At 40.8% G+C, this 20276-nt stretch overlaps 1 protein-coding gene across 2 annotated transcripts; it reads right to left on the bottom strand.

The window, feature by feature from the left end:
- Nucleotides 1-242: 242 nt before the first annotated feature.
- NCEH1 (neutral cholesterol ester hydrolase 1) lies at nucleotides 243-19265 on the bottom strand. 2 transcript variants are annotated; one of them, XM_035557312.2, is made up of 6 exons: nucleotides 19013-19253; nucleotides 11015-11243; nucleotides 9184-9253; nucleotides 6606-6777; nucleotides 4595-5123; nucleotides 243-1480 (listed from the first exon to the last, which is right to left on the bottom strand). In XM_035557312.2, exons 1-6 carry the CDS (start codon nucleotides 19148-19150, stop codon nucleotides 1458-1460), a joined length of 1161 nt encoding a protein of 386 aa, XP_035413205.1. In that variant the 5' UTR covers nucleotides 19151-19253; the 3' UTR covers nucleotides 243-1457. The 2 variants fall into 2 exon arrangements, with proteins under 2 accessions (XP_035413205.1, XP_035413204.1); XM_035557311.2 differs by having other exon boundaries at nucleotides 243-5123; nucleotides 19013-19265.
- Nucleotides 19266-20276: the final 1011 nt, after the last annotated feature.

The raw sequence follows: 20276 nt of genomic DNA, 5'->3' as shown, positions 1-20276 counted from the left end.
ATTGTCCTTTTTTCAGCATAAGCAAATGTGGTCAGCATTAATCATTTGGGAGCAATCAAGTCAGAGAAGGTCACATTCACAGACCATGGATACACCAGCAAGGTTTCCTGCTTTGAAAACAACCACCCTGTCTTTGATTCAGCATTTTTTTTTACAGGAGCTCGGAGATCTCCCATTTTGTTTCACTGATTTCTACTAATTGAAAACTCAAATTAGAAGCGTTGCACATCTGGGAAAAAAAAGTCAGACATATTTCCACTTTATTTGTTCTTCAATTTGATAGCACATTTGAACCACACTTGCTACTTAGATCTTACAAGATCTTTCCCCTGTAATGGGAAAGAAGCAAAAAAACACCAAAAAACAAAAAAGTCACACTTAAGTTACTAAATGCATTCACATCACATATGTTGTACTTTGTATTCTTGAACATCATAAATAAGAGAACATTAAACCAGTTTCTTTAAAAAAAAACAAAACAAAACAAACATTATTACAGGTCATAGCAGCTTAAAAGGCTTAAGTCAGGTTAATCTACTTCTAATAGTTTTAATTGAAAAAGTTTCTCAAAATGTATTAAGAGATTAAAAACTGATGCACCTGATCAAAAAATAGAGAGGCCCAAACAGTACAAAACAATGTTTTAAAGATAAATAATTTCTTTTTAGTTTGTAGGACTTAAAATCCACAATGGCCTTTCTGCTTTGGCTTGGATGCAATTTTGCAATTACTTAGATGAAGGTCAGGAAATTCTAGTTGCTAGTGATTTTTATGAAATATCTTTAATTCAGTCTGGGTTTTCAGAAATGCTCAACTCCCATTCTTTAAGATGTTCTAAGCTAGACAGACAAAAACTTTATTTATTCCTGTCAGTATCAGTCAAAACTACTGGGGACCTGCTAATATATTTCCAATGAAATAGGATTCAAACGAGTGTAGCTTCTGTTATGCAGGCTTTTTCTTTAAAGCTTACGTTTGAATGCTTTGATATTCTTGCAATGGACAGTTGAATTGTAATTGTAGGAAGGGGAGGGGAAAAAAACAAAATAGCTATCTTCTAAAAGTAGTTAGCCATACTCATTTAATGAATTTAATGAAAAAGGAAGTAGACTAATTTATTGAGCATCTTCTTTTAGAAGACCAACTTTTCACCCTACATAGGTGAAGTATGGTTAGGAGTATTTCTGAATCTGATCCTAGAACATGTAAGGTGCTCTGAACTGCTTTGTGAAATAACTAAGGAATGAAGGTGCTACGTACACCCAAGCAAACACTTGTCAGATGAAGAGTATTAAAAAAAAAAAAAAAAAAAGAATAAAGCTTTTGTAACATGCATTAATCTTAATCTCTTGCTTGCAGGCACCAGATCTCTGTAAGGCCTGCTGGCCCTGCTGAGCTGAGCCAGTGCTCTGTTGGGGTGAGCTTGCAGCAGTTCAGCTGGAAGCAGTGCTGAACTTCTAGCTCCAGGCACAGTGATCGCCTGCACAGGAGAACAAAGTAAAGTAAGAGGAAAGATGAGAATGTGACTAATGCTTACTTCAAGGTTTACACTTAATTTCAATCAAGCATCTTGTGTGCCTACACACCAAAAGGTCTTTTTATAGCTGTAACTCAGACCTCTTTTTGTATGTAACGGGAAATGCCACGTATCTTTGCAGCTATTTTGTAGTTAACCATACATCTGCATGATAAAGTAATCATGGTATTTTGATGGAACTAATTAATACTGTAACATCTCATCCAAGTTGTGCTACCATCCTGGATGTCACATCCAGCTGGTGATGACTTAGTGAACACATTCAATCCAGTTATATACTTACTACCACTTCTTGTGCCAAGACTTTAATGTGCTTCAGTGCATGAAGGAAATACACAGCCAACTCCAGGAATATATATTCCAGCTCTCCATTTCATTTCAGTGAAAAAAATGGTAGTGATTATATCATAGCTTCATAGCAGATATTTATAAATTAGCTATAAACAAATGCTGATCTAAAGCACTGCAGACAGCTCATAGGTAACTTAGTTATTATAGAACTGATAGGAATAGTAACCATTTTTTCCCCAGTACTCCAACGACTACCTTTTAATGACTGCAGGCTGAAATAAAATTTTACCTTTTCTGACATAGCCTTATTGTAAGGGGGAAAGTCAGGAATAAGCCTATTGTTACAGCTCAGTGTAAAAGATATATTTTGACTCAGCCATGGTCTAGAGCCAAGTAATTGGAGCTGTTTGCATACAGTGGATTGGATAGGAGTACAGGCCCCTTTTCAAGATCAGTAATTTGTCTTTTTGAATAGACATAAGTTTAGTTGATATCTGTTGTAGGTGTAAATTGTATCTACTGGACTTGTGTTTATGGGGAAGGGAAGAAGAGGTTTAAATCTGTAAGAATGTTTAAATTCTTCTGCAGTGTTAATTGTATATATTGGCCAAAGTTTATCCTGATTTGAATTGACACTTGGCTGCTCTAATTCCACCAAGTCTTTGTAACAATCTAAATAGAAAAAGAATCTGGGCCACTGTTGAAAAAGCTTTGGCTTGTGACCTCCGTGTGAACTCATGGTCAGAAATTAGTTTTGGCCTGCGTGACTGAGTCTACATTGAGGCCTTGTCTCATTAATACATACAGCCATATTAACAAGCTGGTGTTTTTAGGAAAATGATTCAGCAAAGTTGTACTCTTATTTAATTTATATATCAGTGAAAGTGAGCTGTTCTGTATATACCTTAAGTTACAGAAGGTAGCCTGATTTACTTTTTTTAAAATTAACTTTTCAGAAATGATCTCATGAAATTGTCTTTGTCATGATTTCCTACAGCTGAGAACCCTTACCTTACTGTACTTTCACACAAGCCAGGAGATAAATCAGTTACCTTCACAGGGGGGGACAGAGTCTAGCAGCACCGCTGGCCATGGGGTAGACTGCTCTGAGCCAGCTGTTAAAGACTGATGGAAAGTCAGAAGCCAAGGGATCTGTTCAGTGCATGCCAGTCAGTAACATATCCATGTCCTTCACTAACATCTGTGAATTCAGTTTCACAACTCCTTTGTGAGGTAGGAAACGACTACTCCCCGTCTTTGACTACTCCCTGTTTGCAGAAAGAAGAAAGTGAGGCACAAGGAGATTACGTTGATCTCCTTGGGTCCTACAGGAAGTCTGCAGTAAAGCTGACGATGAATTTAATCTCCTGGTTTAGTCATGGGACAGCCACCCTCTCTTTGCCTAGAAAGGCTGGGCATGACATTTTGGTGCAGCCTCCACCTCTGCAATCAGTAAACATCCTGGAAAAAAAGTACATTTACACTGTTGCAAGTGGTTTCACTTCACTGTCCTGTCTCTCTGAATTTTAAAGAGCAGCTCAAACTGGACAGATGTGCTGCACAATAGCTAGATCATGTTACCTGGCATTTTAGGTACAGTCTACAAGACAAACAAGCTATAGCAGCAAAGCTCCAATGTAAATCTCCAGTATAGACTAGAGGCCACTTCTATTTGTCCGATTCCCTCCTTCAAGGAAGGATGAAATACAACAAATGCCATAAGCACAAAAGAAAGTCAATGAACAAAAACTTCTACTATTAATTACAAACTTTAGTGCAAACCACACAGCAGATTATTTTTAGTATGCTCAGTATTTTTCTGTACGGAAGTTATAAACTGAGGCTTTAAATGCTGACAGTCATACTCTTTAGCCATGTAGTCATCTCTGAAGCTCCCATAATGAACCCAGATTCTGCAGGTACACATTTTATCCTCCATGTTTGTATGAATGCTATGATTATTTTTTTTAATTTGAAAATGTTTTGCTCCGTGCATTTATAAATAACTAGAAGACCATAAAGACCAAATTCCAAAGCTGAGTTATGTTAGACAAGTCTCTTAGCCAAGCATCATCTTAACTATTTTTTTTTTTTTAATTTAAGAGCCATTTGTCTATTTGCCTAGAAGTCACCATCTAAATCCATGCCTGACATCCAAATGCATGGTTCTACTGTCAAAGGTGAGAGTGCTCACACTTTCTTTCCCACCAGCAAGTACTCAACACTGTTGAAAATTACTTCTCCCTTTTATATATTCAAACAGAGACGTAAGCATTCGACTTTATCTGGCATCATTTTACAGTTGTGGCCCTTGTGCCTAATTAAGGTTCAAAGCTTGAAAGTTTCAAAGCTTGAAAGTTTCAGCCGGTTAAGAATGAGCCAGTTAAGAATGCAACAGGAATGCTGATCTCCTTGCTCAACATTTGTTTACGTTAGACAAGTTATCTGAAAAGAAAAAAAATCCTGAAATCTGAAGAAATATTTCACAAAATACTTTGCTGGGCAAGGTCAATTGAGCTAGTAAATGCTACAGCTAGTCTGCAGCCCCCCCCCCCCCCCCCAGATGCAGCTGAATGGATGAAGTCAGAATTTGGAAAAGTGCACTTTTTCATTCTTTGATCTTTTGCAAGAACAGACACCAGAGCTGAGCACCCTGTATCTTCTAGAGACTCTCTCCTCAGAGGTTTTCATCCAGCCATTTTATATAGCTGTTTCTAGTCTGAATTCCCGCAGAGAAATCAGTAGGCCAGATTGTGAATATCATACAGCCATGAAAGCAGTCATCGAAGTGATCGAGTGTGACTTCCACGCCGGCATTCTCTAACCGCTTGGCATACATCACCCCATCATCTCTCAGGACGTCATTCTCACAAGTCAGGATGTAAGTCTTTGGCTGCAGCTGCAAAGTTTCGTTTTCTGCAAGCAGCGGGACTGCTCGTACATCAAGGAGCGCTGGTATCTCCTGGATTATTTCAGCCTTGCCTGTGGTTTGTACTACAGGCTTGTAGTTCTTTTTGAATGATGAAGGCAGTAGAGATGTCCAGTTCAGACGTCCTCTGTAAGAGAGTGCTTGACCAACATCAAGAGCAGTGTGGTTGTTAATCAGCAGTGAGTGAGCCAAGTCATGATTACCATTGAAGTAGTCTATCCAATAGTTGATCATGACGTAACGGGGAAGAACAGGCATATTCATATTCTGCTGATATGAAGGGGTATTGAAGTCAAATGCCTGAAGGACTGGATAAATTAAGGCCTGCAGTTTTGGTCTGATGGTCAAATGCTCATCTTTGCTAAGCTGCAGGAAGAACATAGAATAAAATAAAGATTACGAAAGAAAATAAGCATTACAATATCAACCCTGAACTTCACTCAAACAACCATTTGAAAACTTCTAGGCCAAACTCTGTTCTTATGCAACGCCTCTGGTGAAGAATGTTCCTCTTTTGCCTGAAATACAGCCTTATCTTATTATTTTCTTTTAATGATGGTCATGCAGGACAGTTTTAGTACCATTACCAACAGAAAATCAGTAGCAGACATTTACTGAAGTGTATAAGGAAAGTGTAAAATGGTATTCTCTAACACACCATTTGAACTATTCGCAGATGGACTTCTTGAGTCAATGTAGCTATCCAAGGTTTTAATAGCTTTTCATGCTTCCACAGCTTCCACAATTCTAGCTTCTTCTTTGAGCTTTTGCATACTGTTGGCATCCAGTTTTCTCTAGCAAAGGCTCACTGTGTGCAGAACACCTTTGTGGTGGACTTGAACCTAACATCTGCATTTGATTTGAGCCTACAAGGTTGGCATTTGATACCCCCTGATTCTTTTAGTGAAAGAATCAGTAAACACTTGTTTTGCTTCACCTTCTACTCAAGATACAAAGATCCGTATATCTCATCTTGTCTGTCTCTTTCAGGCTGAAGAATATTAGTGCATTTAACCTCTCCCTGAAACAGTCCTACATCATTGATTTAACTGTGCATCATGGAAATGAGTTATGAATGCTGTTTCCAAAACATGGCTCTATCATGTTTATCAGTCCTCAAGATGAAGACTTTTAGTGCAATTGTGCTTTATTAATTTTCCCCCTAATTCAATATTGCAAGGTTGTCATGATAATTAGTTGCCTGGGCAGGGTATGTTCTTTATCATCACCAATGGTTATTGGCAATATAAAAAAGCTAATAATAATATTTTACTCAACCATGAATAATACTATTACTTGCCCCAGGCTGCCTTTAAAATCTTTAGTAGATTAAATTCAGATTATGTTTAAACTAGAGATGCACAAAAGAAATTTCCTTAATTGTCTTCCTGGAGCATTTCACAATTTAAAGAAGAGTTAAGCTTCACGTATTATATTTTTTGTCCTTCATTAGTATTTGAAAGAAATAACAATTATTTTCTATGACAAGCATCTGAAAATAAGAAGCTAAATTGATAAATCATGCATGTAGCTAGTTACCTACTTAGGTAAATAAAGAATTCCTCAGCAAAAGAGTTTAAAAAAAATCATTTAGGTACTTGCTCTTAAACTTAGTCCCATAACACCTCATAACTGTAGTAAGACATTGCAAGCTACGTGCAATATGCAATTGACTCATTTTTCTTCTGTAGTGTGGTAAGATGCTTTCTTTCAATAGAGAGCTACCACTCTGTCTCTAACACTGGCACGTCATTTCATGATGATGCAGCATAAAGAACCTGTCAACCTATATGCACCACTAAATTAGGGATTGTTATAGCATAAAACATAACAGACACTGGATGTTACCTGCTGACACACAGCAGCAGCCAAATTTCCTCCTGCACTATCACCAGAAATTGCGATTCGATTTGGGTCAACTGAATACTCAGCTAAGACATCAGGCTGCAAAAAATGCTTTGTAGCACGAAGAGCATCATGGAATTGCTCAGGGAAGCACACCTCTGGTACCAGCCTGTATCTACAAAAGAAGAAAAGAGGTAAGAGACCATTATTACCTTTAATGTACTTCTCTCTCATGATTAATAGATGCTATCTGAATGGCAAATAATTATTTCATTAAGATAAATACTATGGGAAAAAATGAGGTGTGTAGTACTTAATCTTTTAATTAACGCTCTAATTCTGAAAGATTTACAAGAACCTATTAGATATGAATAACACCAAGATGCTATAATATCATGCGGCACTTTCTTGGGATTTCCCAACAGAGCATTTCATCATGTTATAAAAATGAATGAATATTAGAACAACCCTTGGTGAGGGAGTCATTACTGTTGGCCTGTTTTTGATCACAACTCCGCACCTTAACTGCTATGACAGAGTAAGTAATATACGCCCAACAGATTCAGCTGAGACAAGCATCTCAGCAGTTCTGTTTCCCAAATTTTTTCTATGCCCAGGAGAGGATGAATGTTGCTGTATCTCTTAGCTTTGTACCAGGAAGCGAACAATAGCCAGGAAGTGAAGTAATACCAATTTGGGGTAATGCAACAGGTTGAATAATTCATCTCCTTTATCAAGGAGAGAAGCAGACTTTTCACAGACTTTTCACAGACTGAAGCACACACAGATTAAACAGTCTGCCTACAAACAGACAGCAGCTGAATTCTATTTACTACATTTTCTCAGTTTCTAAATAACAGTGCAGGAGAAGTCAGTTCATAATTTACTCAATCGTTTGTAATGTAAGAGTTGTTACCAGGCCTCACGGTGCAAAGAACGTCTTTCCACTTGTAGCTTTTCATATTCTTAACAGATTTCACATGTTCTTATTGATCAATAATATTTTGAGAGAATGTTTTTATTGTCAGCTTGACAAGCCTAAATCTTTGCATAGGTGTCTTAGCCCAAAGTGAAGAAAGAGGCTTGACACTGTCAAAAGCATTTTATTTTGCCTTAACTTCCGCCAAACAAAATCCTGTTTTCTGGTTCAAAACATTTTCTTTGGAATCTAAGCTAAAAAAATTCTACATGTAAAATAAATTTTAAGCTTAATTTACATGAATTGTTTCCAACTTCAGATCTGTCCTGCTTTCAGAAAGCAATCTATATATTGCATCAACTACAAAGGAACATGAGAGGGGCCTTTGGGAACGCCTTGCAGAACTGAGTAACACTGTGTATAGATCATGAAAGCGAGATGTGCAATTAAACCAATGAAAAAAATCAAATTAAACTTCGCTAATGGAGGATAAATGTCTTGATTGAAAGATATAATGGCTAAGGAGAAGAGACAAACAATAACTGAGAAACAGCCACCAGAAAAGGAATATCAAAGAACTTTTCAAAACTGTGATTGTTATTTCTATGCTTTTTTTTGAAACAGTTTTTCTACTAATAAACAAAGAAGTAAAAAAGCAACCCCTTAACGTACACTAGAATGAATATTGAATCAGTAGCACCAACTCCATATAATTAAATCGTAATTAGATCACAGAGCTCGGTACATAATCGACTGCAAGTCAGAAACTTGAGTAGTTAAATTAAGTGATTGGTTTTGCAAAAGAAAATATTGAAATTGACAAGAAGGATGGGCAAAGTACCAATCAAGTTGGAGTCATCTACCTAATGCAGTTAGCTAGTTGAGAGGTTTGTTTACCTTGGAATTGTTCAGCTAGTAAAAAAAAAAAAAAAAAAAAGGCAACCCTGCTTCTCTGTTGTCTAGCACCGTGGCAGTCTCCTGCTCTTGAGTGGAGTACAGTACTTACACGGGAACAGTGGGCAATTGAGGGAACAGCAGGAACTGCCAGACTTCTCTGCGTATTTTGGTTAATGAGCAGTGGTAAATGATTTGCTAATTTTTATGTTGCAGACCCTTGCTCAGTGGGACTTAGAAAACGTGTTTTATAGACCGACTTGGTGTTTTTGTTTTTAATGTATTATATACTTTCCATTAAGGATGGAATAATTCACTCTTGCACTGTGTGGGGTCAGAGAGATGCAGTTCAGCCTTCCTTCAGGTATATAACATGCCTGAACTGCTTGTCAAAAAAAAGAGCAACAGAATTATAATGTAAGTCATTTGAGTGATCTCAGGTTTTAGATGCACTCCTTACACACAGGTATATTTGCAAAAGACACTAAAACTTGCACTTTAGTTTCTGTCCAACTGATTAAAATGCTACTCTTTTCCCACATTTCTGCTTCTGAAATGGCTCCTAAAATAATTAGAAATTCAAATGAACTTTTGATTCCATTCTAATTTGTTGTCATTCTAAAAGGATAAAAATATCAGCCTGGTAAAGGGAATTATTGTCCAAGGTAAAGTCTTATACAAAAGTCAGTAACAAGGGAAAAGCTAGAAGAACTACATTACGTATTTTTAAAAACCTTAAAGTTATTTTATCGATTTTAGATTACTCACTCAACTGAAACAACCACAGCATTGAGAGATTCAGCCATGATTCTGCAGAGGTTGTTATAAAGGCTTGTTCCTGGAATGAAAGGACAGCGTTAGGGACATGAAAGTCCATTTATGGCAGTATTTCACAAAGCCGTACGTAAGCCTTCCCAGAAAATGAAGATATCATACAAATAGAAGCAAAGTAAATGAGATCAGCTTGCAACAGATGAAGTTCCAAATGCACATTCTAGCAGAAGGAACATAATTCATGCCTTGAAAAGATCTGCAGCCTAATGCTTTCTTTCTCATCTGTTTCTTGGTGACTTGGAGCACGTCATTTCATCCACCTATCACAATTCTCACAACTGGGCAAAATTCAAGGTACCCGGTGGCTTGCGGGCATTAGCATCCAGAAACAGTTATTACTGTATGAGTCACTGCTTTTTCTTCATGTTATTATACCATCTATTGCTTTGATTCAAATGAGCTGCCCTATTAATGTCAATGAACTACTCATTTAAGGGAGGATTAATCACAGCTATCCTATTTATCAGTGGACTGATTTTCTTTAATTTTATTCCTTTCCAATTATGTAGTTGTTGATTCCTGGTACTATAAAATATACTAGGACACTAAGCGTTTTCTAAAGTATCTAGTCTTAGAATTTAGTATTTGGCTGTGACACTTGTGCCATTAACTTCGGCAACTTGGACTTAAGGATAGCATCTGACATAGCTGAGTTATAGTATCCAAACAAAGCACAGTAATTTAATACAAACTTTTGACACAACAAATCTTATGCAAACTGTTAAGAGCACAAATGATGTAGACAGGACTAATAAACATCCCCTAGGTAGGCCTAAGAAAACCCATCTCAAAGCCCCATTCCTCTGTAAGAAAAGGAGCAAAATGTTTAGCTACTATAGGACAAAGAGACTGGGATTTCCAAAGGCATGTGAAAACCAGACTTTAAAATGTATTTAGGACTCTAAATCTCACTTAAGCCATGGTCTAAGTGACTTGCATACATAGTCCAAATGCACTTGATGCAATCTTTTGCATGTTTTAGAACATTTCAGAAAACACCATTGATTTTTTTTTCTATAGATGAGGCTCTAGATGCTTCAGAACGCACCAGGGCTGTAGAGCCTTCGTGTCCTCATGGGAGCAATTGAGCAGGAAAAAGACAGACTCCTATCAGTTCTTGCTCTTGGCCACAGGGCAGCCATGAGAACCACATCCCTTCTCTTCCCAAGGCTTTTCTCCTGCTGCAAGATGTGGCAGGGTCAGTGCTTCACTTTTATAACTACACCTTCCTTTCTCTAATCATGTTTGTGGCTTCCAAGTTAATGTAAATAACGAACTTTCAAGATAGTTTCTGCTAGTGATCACAGCGGTTCCCTAAGGGAGTGGGACTGGAACCCAAGTCTCCCCATCTCCTTTGTCACACTGCCCATTTTCCGTAAGCAGCAGCATGCATTCCCAGGTACATCCTACCAGGAGCCAAACATTAGCAATGCTCTTGCATGCAGTTTTGTTCAGCCCACTCTGTGTAATTTGTTTTGTATACTGTACGTTTTGTCCTCTCATGAGGAAACAAAATTAACCTTTTGCTTCTTTTACAGCCTGTATCCAGATAAAATATACATTTTTGCAGTGTGTCAATGGTGTATATATAAATATATTTAAATCCTCCTTCCTTGCATCTGATCGACCAGAGTAGAGACAGTTACTACCTAACTGAGTTAAGTCTTTGCAAAATTGTCATCCCTGGCAGGAAAAACAGCTTTTGGTTATTCCTTCTGGGAGGAAACCAGAGGAAAATCCCATTTAGTTATTAGCAGACACATACTTGCACTTGCCAAGGCCCAACCGCCCCCGTGGATGTAAACAACACTGCGCTTGAGCGTTTCATCTTGTTTTCCAGGAGGTTCAAACACTCTGACTTCCACACCGTCAAAAACAGCATCCGTTATGTTAATGTGTTCAGAAGAGACAGACTTCAGCTTGTCAAACGTACAAATCAAATAGTTCAGAACTATCAGGTGATGGCTGAGTCTCAAATAGTGAATCAGGTGACACTAGAAAAAAAAAGAAAGGAGATTTCTGTTACTTCAGAGCATATCGCGTTACGATACCCTGATGTTTAATGCAACTGTCTTCAAAAGGCAGTTCCTCCATGAAAAACATATATAGGTTCTTAGAATATTCATCAGAAAATGAATGATTATCAAAGACCCGTAATGCTCTTAAAGCTGTATTAAAAGAAAACCCTGTCCATAAAAGATTCTGTTGTCATAATAAATCAAACCATGAGCACTATGCAGATCAAGACAAGTGTGAACGAGAACTAAGATTCTTGCCTTTGAAAGACACCCCCAAAAGAGACAAACTTGACCAGCAGATTCCACTGTTGGACTTATGAAGCTCCTCAGACCAGTGCCAGTAGAGGGCAATACCACACAGTCAATATTTTTGTGGTAGTAAGGTACAAAATAAAATATTTCTGTTCCACTGCAAGACTTAAGTCTTTCCATTTCCAAATAAAGAAAGCTTCCAAATTAAGAAAGCTCTCAGTGATTGCAAAGGCATTTGAAAACACAAATGATGTCAAACAAATACAGTGCTTATTTAGTGGCTTGTCCTGTATTTGCCTGATGAATTGGAAAGCATCTGAAATACCCAAGACGCGGGGCAGGTTTGTGATTTCTTCCTCGGAAACTAACGTGTATGACTTCTCTTGTGTGGGTACGTAAAACACTAAGAAAGTAGGGAATGATCTCATCTTTCTGTACGCTTGTGATAGAAGGACAGATTTTCTCTTTTGGCTATCCAGGATTTCATTTATTTATTTTTAATAAAAACCAACTTTGCCCTTAGTAAACCTGTTTCTCTCAGCAAACAGTACTGGGACCTAAGGCACTCCAGCCTAAACCCCTGTGATTTGCTCCCCATGTATGACTTGTGCATCATTTACTGTATGTACTTGTTCCCATCCCCTAGGTGGTGCAAGAGGGGCAGCAAAGGGTGAGCCAGAGGACTTCTGCGACTCCAATGCAGAGACTGGCCCCTAAAAACAGTAAGTAGCAGGGGTCTTTCCCCTTTTGCAAAGTTATTCCCTACTCTACAGATGAAGCATAGAAATTGGCTAATCAGCTATGCCTTTTGTAAAGCTCTCTGTGTCAAGGCAATGGAATTGGGAGGTACAATGAATGCACATACCTGATGTACACCTGTGGGACCACAACCATAAGGAAAACCGTCAGCTGTGACCTTTTATTTTATGGACAGATAACAGATGCTTAAAAAAAAAAGTGTATTGTTAGGAGTCAAGAGGCTTGTTTACACACAGCCATTTTACTATTAGTTCTGCTATTATCACCAGTACAGTGCAAAGCTGCTAGTATGAATTAGAGAAGTCCAACACCAGGGAGAGATCAGTCACCCAGGTACCAGCCTAACCACGTTCCCATTGCAGAGAACGGGTTGTTGCTTTAGCTTAACCTATACAAAAACCAAGTGGAAGCCAAGTTAGGTTCCCTGTGACAGACATGATTTTGCAAGTAAGAGTTTTACAGTCTCTTTCTGGCTTATATGATGCATTTACAGGGAGAGCCATTTCATTTTCTTGCTTTTTCTTCACTGTACTTCTGGACTACCATTTTCCACAGTCAGTTTCGGTGCTAAGTCTCTTCTTGAGTAAAAGGGACAGCTAATGGAGGCACACCACTGCCTCCAGAGGAAAAAACTAATTTTGAAGCACTCCCTATCAACTGAAAGGCTTCCGGCATTCAGCAGTGTCCAAGCCGAAGAGGATCTGTTCCCTTGGGTCTACAGTCCCCGTTCTTATGTTTTCAATCTGCAATAGTTAGTTTCAATGTAAAAAAAATAAATAAATAAATCCTAGCTTTCCTTTGGGTCAGAAAGACCCTGCATAACCCCACTTCAACTGCAGATTTGTGTGGAAACAGACAGACTTTGAAATTTTTTCCAAAAGACTCTATGACTGCCAAGTACAACGGACTGGTATGTGAGTGGGGAGAGGAATCCACTTCCAAAACAAGAATTTAAAGAAAAGACTCTCTTCCTGCTTAGCTTGCAGTAAGGTTACCCTGCTGAGATAGTTTGGTGAGAATCCAAACTTTGAAACGTTAGCTGCTTTATGGATGGATCATCGTTTCTTCCAACAGCAAGGTTTTTCTCTGGGAAAAAACAAACGAACAAACAACAAAGTAGTGTTCAGTGGGCAGAAACACGGAATTCCTGAGACTGTCTGTATCTTTGAGTTTCTGATTATGCTTTTCTCCCACTGTTATTTAAAAAATTCCCCACAGGAAAACACCATTCGAGCTTGAATGGTGAAGAGTAATACACCTATTAATAATTTGACATGCTACTTATTGAACTGCCATTGATTTACCCAACAGATCTGATCCTCTGTGCACCCTGTGGAGGTTCCCAAGGCAGGTAACCACCGGGAAACAGTTGCAGAAACACTGCCAGGCAAAACAGCACTTCTGTAGATTTTTTCAGCCCGATTTTTTTGTAGATTTTTTGCTGCAACAGGCATCCCATTTTAGCTTTCTCCTACTTAAGTTGATGTTCTTTGTAGACAAGATTACCACATGTTCCCTGGAATCGGAAGTGGTTTATTTCCAAGGTGAGTCACTGCTGTTTACTGACAAGTGTTTTGCCCTGGTTTTTAAGCTGCAGAGCACTGTGGCCCTCTGCAGGTTTATCAGATGCTTTTTTTCCTACAATAGAACACCCTTTCCGAGAACCAAAAAACAGTCTGGAAGAGATACCTCGTCCACCAGGGCACAAAAGGAACAGCACTGATTTTTTTTGTTGACAGGTTTTTTTTGCCAAGCACTTATCAAGCAGATTCTTTGGAAGTATATCTAATCAGTCAATTTCGTTGTTATTTACAACACATCAGGATTGTGCTTTTTGCTGGCAGAGAGCTAGTCTTATCCAAAAGTCCTACAAACAAAACCCTTATTATATATATATATATATATATATTTATAATTTTTATTTATTTTTTATTTTTATTTATTATTTTATTTATTTTATAAAATTTATAATAAATATATTTTATAATATATATATATTTACATATATACACACACACACACACATATATATATATATAAGATATTTATGTATTTTTAAACAAATCTCATCATTCTGCAATAGAGCCACTGGCAACAGAGGATGTATTTGGTGGTTGGCAAAGTCTTATCCAGGACTGTGTTGCCACCAGAAGGTCAGAGCTGCCTGTCCTGTTGACGGTGCTTCCCCGGCACCTTTCTGTGTTGGCACTAACAAATGCGAAGCCTTGGAGTGTCAGCTTACTGCACCAGCTGACTACAAACCCAGAAAAAAACAAACAGCAAGCCTCAGCCAGGTCATCGTCACCTTACTGATAACCCAAGGAAGGAAAAAGGGAATGGGGGAAAAGGACACTCACCCTTTTGGCAGCAGCCCACAGGTGGATTAGCTTAAAACAGTTATAAAGAAATGCATTCAGTCATCTCATGTAAGCAACAACTGGTTTGATCTTTGCTAGTATTCATGACTTTACCACCTTTCTCGTGATAGAATGCAGGACTGTTGCAGGCTATCAAATCTAGCACTTGTATGTAGGGAATTACATGTGTGTGGTCAAGTGCATACAGAAGAGAGAAGAGGAACAGTGATTTCTCTGGTAAAAAGGGAAAACAGACAGTGCTGTAATAAGAGACAGTGAAAAGGAAGAGAAAGAAGAGGAAGCTACGAAGTTAAAAAAAAAAAAAAAAAAAAAAAGAGTTCCTGTGCCAGCCACAGGCATGGGACATTGCTTAGTTTGGGTCAAAGCCACAAGTCTTCCCATATCATGGCCATGTCTTTATGCATCAGCCTGAATAAACATTTCAGGTATCAGGGAAATGTGGCCTGAGAACTTCATGGGACTGACGGGTGGGCTGACACACACCCGGTGTGCTCGGCTGCTACGGAGCAGCACAGAGCTGCATGGGCAGGAGGACCCTGGGAGAGGACTAGCAGGGCAGACGAGAATATTTTGCTGCTACTCGAGCCAATTCAGCAAGTAACTACTGTGGGCAGATTGCAGCATGCCTGCTGGCAACCTATTGCCCAGTTCTGATTGCAGGTTTTCATTTTGGGGTTGTCGCCTCTCTGATCCACGGCTGCTTTGGTGGTGGTGCGATTTATAATATAATAATGCATCCCAACTCTCCAACGAATCAGGCAAAGCAGCCTCTCCGGCTACAGCCTCCTCTTTCAGCAGGATGTCCCCATAGCCAGGGTTGAGGTAGGGACAACCCACAGATCCCTAACGACTAAGCTGTTTAAGATTAACGCCTTCCTCTAGGTAAATTCTTTGGCAAGGGTCCAGATACTGAGAGATTTAACTTGCTGCTGAAGAAAACTGTCAAGAAGTGCAGAAGGGAGTTCGGGTTGTGATAAAAAGCAGATGGAATGAACAAAGACCTGTTCTCGAGAGAGGCACCATTACCTCACCTTTCATCAGCAATCGGTCCCTAAACTATTAGGATTCTTCTGTTGGTTCTTCACCTGGTAACTTCAGGAAGAATCCCAAATGCTCACTGCAATCATGCTTACCCCTCCTTCCTTGCACTTTGTATTAGTTATGTACTCTCTAGTACAAAAAATAATGTTTATTTGTGTTGCCAATTTCTATTGAACTCCAATAGCACTCCGCACATTAGGGTCGTCTGTCCTCGTGACTCCATTAGCTGACACTGTCCTAAGGACCACGTGAACCATCCAGCCTCGTGCATACCTGACCTTCAGCCTTGAAATTACCGCAACAGGCTGCATTCAGATGGCACACAAAGGCAGCGTGCCACCGAAGCCAAGCTGCTTCCTTCACTGTCTTTGCAGCTGGTGAGAGGCCAGGTTCTGCACAGACCTTCCTGGCCTCAGCTGCAATCAGGAACTGGGAGTTGCTGTAGCTGTTTGCATTTTTACAGACAACACTGCTGAGGACTACGCCAAATCTCACTCGTGACTCACCGAGTAACGATGCTGACACTGGGCGACTGAACTTTTTAAGACTCAGCTTCCTACCTTTAAAAGTTGTATCTGCTCCTGAACGACACTATCCTCAGTTTGGGCATCACTTGGCAAAACACACTGCTGTAACATTTGAGTCTAAAATGCCAACTACAATATCTGTAGATAGCAAAAGACTAGCAAAAACAAACAAACAAACCAAAAACAGGCTTATTTCCCTATTTTACCGTGTGCAGAACATATTGTTCCAACTGCATTTTAGGCAGCTTATCCCATGTAAAGGTTTCAGGTTGCACTCTATTTTCTTTTATTTTGCAAAACCATTTCTTAGTGCAGGTGCGTGACTACACAGTATAGAACGTGTACTATGCCACTGGAATTTTCAGCAACCTCACATAAGGCACTCCATCTCCTCCCATCTCCCCTGAAGTAAGATTAGCGTACTGGTCCCCTTTTGAAGTACGTTTTGAAACCTACTTACAGAAACTGCCATGTAAGCATTACATGTTTTTAGCCATGTGATAATACATAAACACTCATGGAAGTGTTTTGCTCTGATTCAGGGCACTGAGTCAGTCCCAAGCCTGTAAAAAAAAAAAGTAATAGCTGACTGGGACAAAACTCTACATAATGATAAGGTTTTGTGTTTAATATACTGAAAAGCAGTGCCAGCCTTAGTATGTTTTGGTGGCAGTGATTATTAAAGTGAGAAAACAAACACATTGTTATCCCTAACAAGAAGCTGTCATGCTCAATTGTCAGTCAGCACAAATCTATTTCAGAATAAGGAAACAATTGCATTTGAAGCACGTGAAGTTTGCTTCATGCTCTTGGAAGAAAGGATTACAGTACACTGCAGAGATTATTTTAAAATAAAAGCCACTTAGTAATGTACTTCTGTCTGCTATCAAACCTACAAAGGAAAGTAATAAATAGCAAGCTGAAAATACATTCTGAAGTAGGTGAAAGTTCAACAATCACATTTGCAGCAATGTTAAAGCATTTGGTCTTGCAACCTCCGGTAGACAAGGAAAAGGGAAGCTCAGCTCTACAGCAGGACACGCTTTATTTTATATACACACACTAAAGCTGTCTGACAGAGTAAGTACTCGAGCTTAACTTTTACAATCCTAGCCTCAGCTCACACAGCTCATTCTTAACGGCAGTCACTTATTCCTAACTTCATGCCATCTCTCAGCATTGGAAAGACTTCTAAGCGCTTAGAAAGCACCCTCTCTTTCTCTCTGGAAAGAAACGCCCCAAGGTTTACTTGTTGTGTGGTTCAGGGCACCACTAACACCTCACTGCTGCTTTATGCCTCTGTGCAAAATTCACTCGTTCCTCCTTGTGAACTCCATATGGCAGGGACTGTTACTTGTTTAGTGATTTGTCCTTGCTACCTGAGCTCACCTTTCTAAGGCCAGAGACGTAAGTGGTTGTCTAAGAAGTTACCGCTTCCTCCTACCAGAGGTGGGGACAGCCGTGGACACCTCAGCACCGTCTGCCACCAGGCCCAGCTCTATTCCAGCAGCTCCTCTTGGGATGACAGCCTCTGGGATATCCCAGAGGGGGTGCCATGCCCTCCAGCCACCAACCTAGAGACACCAGAATCCATCTCACTACGCCCCACATACCACAAACAAGCAGAACGTGTACATAAGCCAACAGCAATATACATATATATAGTCCGTCATATGATCTCCTAAAGATAGTTCTCCTTCAGCTAGAGGTTATGGACTTGGTTCAGGTGTTCCTGGCAGACAGGCTACGACGTGCTCCGCGGGCAGCACACTGTGGCCATCACTGCCCTTCTGGTTACACCTTCAAAGAATCCCCTTGAGCTTCTGGTTTAATGGTTACATTTTTTAGATACCAGCACAGAGCAAATGAAGGGCAAACCACAGCTTTTTAAACAGAAACCTTAGGCTATTGCAGGATATGCCTATGTAGTTTCCACGGCACATGAGTATCATGTCTTGAAGGGAAGGTATACAAGCAAGAAGTTTTATTCTTTCATCCCAGAAGCGTGCTTTGATTCAGGGGTATGTTCTGACTAGAACCTGTCCCAGTAGCTCAGCTGAGAGGTCCATTGAGCACTACCCGCCTGCAAAAGCAGCAACCAGAGAAGCTGTCTAGGGAGAGAACACAAGTCTGGACACCATCCTCTCGCTTCCGCAGTTATTATATTAGGAACGCGGGAGGTACATCCCCACCTTTCGGCATCTATTTATGGGCCCTCCGCCCATTAATTCATGTAATGCCTTTCTGAAGCTGACGATACTCCCATCCACCCAACGGAGAAGTTTTTGGACATTTTATGCATAACTTAAACTGCCGCTAGGGATAAAAAAATTAAAATACTTTAGCACACGCGGTACCTTACATCAGGCCTAACCACGAGCGACTCACGTCACGACCACCCTAGCAGGGGATCAAGCTCACAGCTGAGGAAGTTTGCGATCGCTGATCTGCATCAGGTCAGCATGCAAACACCGGCAGAGCGAGGGAGCGACCACAAAGTGACAAAACTGTCACGCACGTCCTTCAAGATCTGACGGGAATCCCCCGCATCTTCTTTCCCTTAATGCACTAGCTAACGTATGGAAGTAAAAGCCATTTATGTACAATTCCTTTTTGCCCGCAGGATGGCAGCCAGCCCGCAGCACGCCCCATAAGCCCCCCAACAGCCCCCCAGCAGGCGGGGTGCCAGCCCCAGCCGTGCCCGAGGGGCACGCCAGCCCCGCGGCTGGCCGCCTGCCCCCCGCCGCCCCCGGGGCCCATCCCCGCGGCATCCCCGGGGCCGCCTCACCGTCTGCTGCACGGCGCGGAAGGTGGCGTCCAGCAGCATCAGCTTCCACGCGTCCGACACGGTGCCGGGCAGCGGCAGGTAGATGTAGTAGGCGGACAGGGCGGCCAGCGCCGGCAGCAGCACCCACGCGGCCCGCATGGCCGCGGAGCCGGCCGGCCTCCCCCGGCGCTCCCGTGCCCAACCCCGGCCGGGCTCGGCCCCGTTCGGCCCGGCTCGGCCCGGTCCCTGTGTGCCCGCCCAGCGGGCTGCCGCCGGCCTTTGCTCCGCGCCCGCGCAGCCGCCGCCGCCCCGCCCGGGGCCCGCCCGCAGGGGGAGGCCGCTCCGAGCGGCTCCGCGGGCCGGGGCCGCCCCCCTGCCGCCACCGGAGGGGTGTTAGGCTGAAGGGACCGTGCTGCTGGCCATTTAGTGAGTCACCACGGAGCTCCGGAAGGCAGATTTTTAACGTAGCGTTTGTTCCGTATTTTGTTTTGGACTGGGATTTTCTTTCCCTAGGTCAGTTGCAAGCTTTGGTTTAACGCACAGAACCATTGGTACTTACCTCACGTTTGTACCCAACACAAGGACAGTTTCTAATCTGGGCTTTGTCACCCCCATAAGCGCTTTCCCCTCAGATAAAAACCCTCTCTTTGCAACACGCAGGAAACAAATACCACAGAACTCGGCCCAGACACAAACTAAATGACTTCTCAATACTTCCTCACAGAGGCATCTCCAGTAAATTAAAATATTTATTTAAATAACTAAAATCACATGTGTTATGGATCTGGTAAAAAGAATGAACGTTAATTTTAACAGTAACACTGCTGTGAAAATTAATTTGTAATACTAAAAAGCCACATAGAAATTTAAATTCCTGGAAATTCAGAAATTTAGAGTCCTAGAAAGGACAAGCTGCCTTTAAAATTTGGCATTTGGAGAGGTAATAAAAGGAAAATATCTTCCAAAGAAGTAAAAGGCCAGCTTCTAAGCCAGCTATCCCAGAACAAAAGTAGAACCTCCCAGATACTAAAGGCAGGAGAAGACAGTTTCTGGACTTTGTGAGAAAATAAGAGTCTTGAGCATCTTTAACCTTTTCCTCTAACAGCAAACCGAGTTCCTATAATTTTCAGAGCCAGCTTTAAGCAGGCTGTGGATGTGAAAGGGCTGTTAGGAAAGCAAGCTTTGTCAACAAAGCAGCATAAGGTGAGATTCCTGAGGTCTCAAGCTGTGAGCCATTCTTGTCTGTATTATTTTGTGCTCATGCTTTCCCTTTTATCTTGTGTCC

The sequence above is a fragment of the Cygnus atratus genome, chromosome 9 (genome assembly GCF_013377495.2).
Source record: "Cygnus atratus isolate AKBS03 ecotype Queensland, Australia chromosome 9, CAtr_DNAZoo_HiC_assembly, whole genome shotgun sequence".
Taxonomy (NCBI): domain Eukaryota; kingdom Metazoa; phylum Chordata; class Aves; order Anseriformes; family Anatidae; genus Cygnus; species Cygnus atratus.
This window is presented reverse-complemented; position numbering and strand designations above follow the sequence as displayed.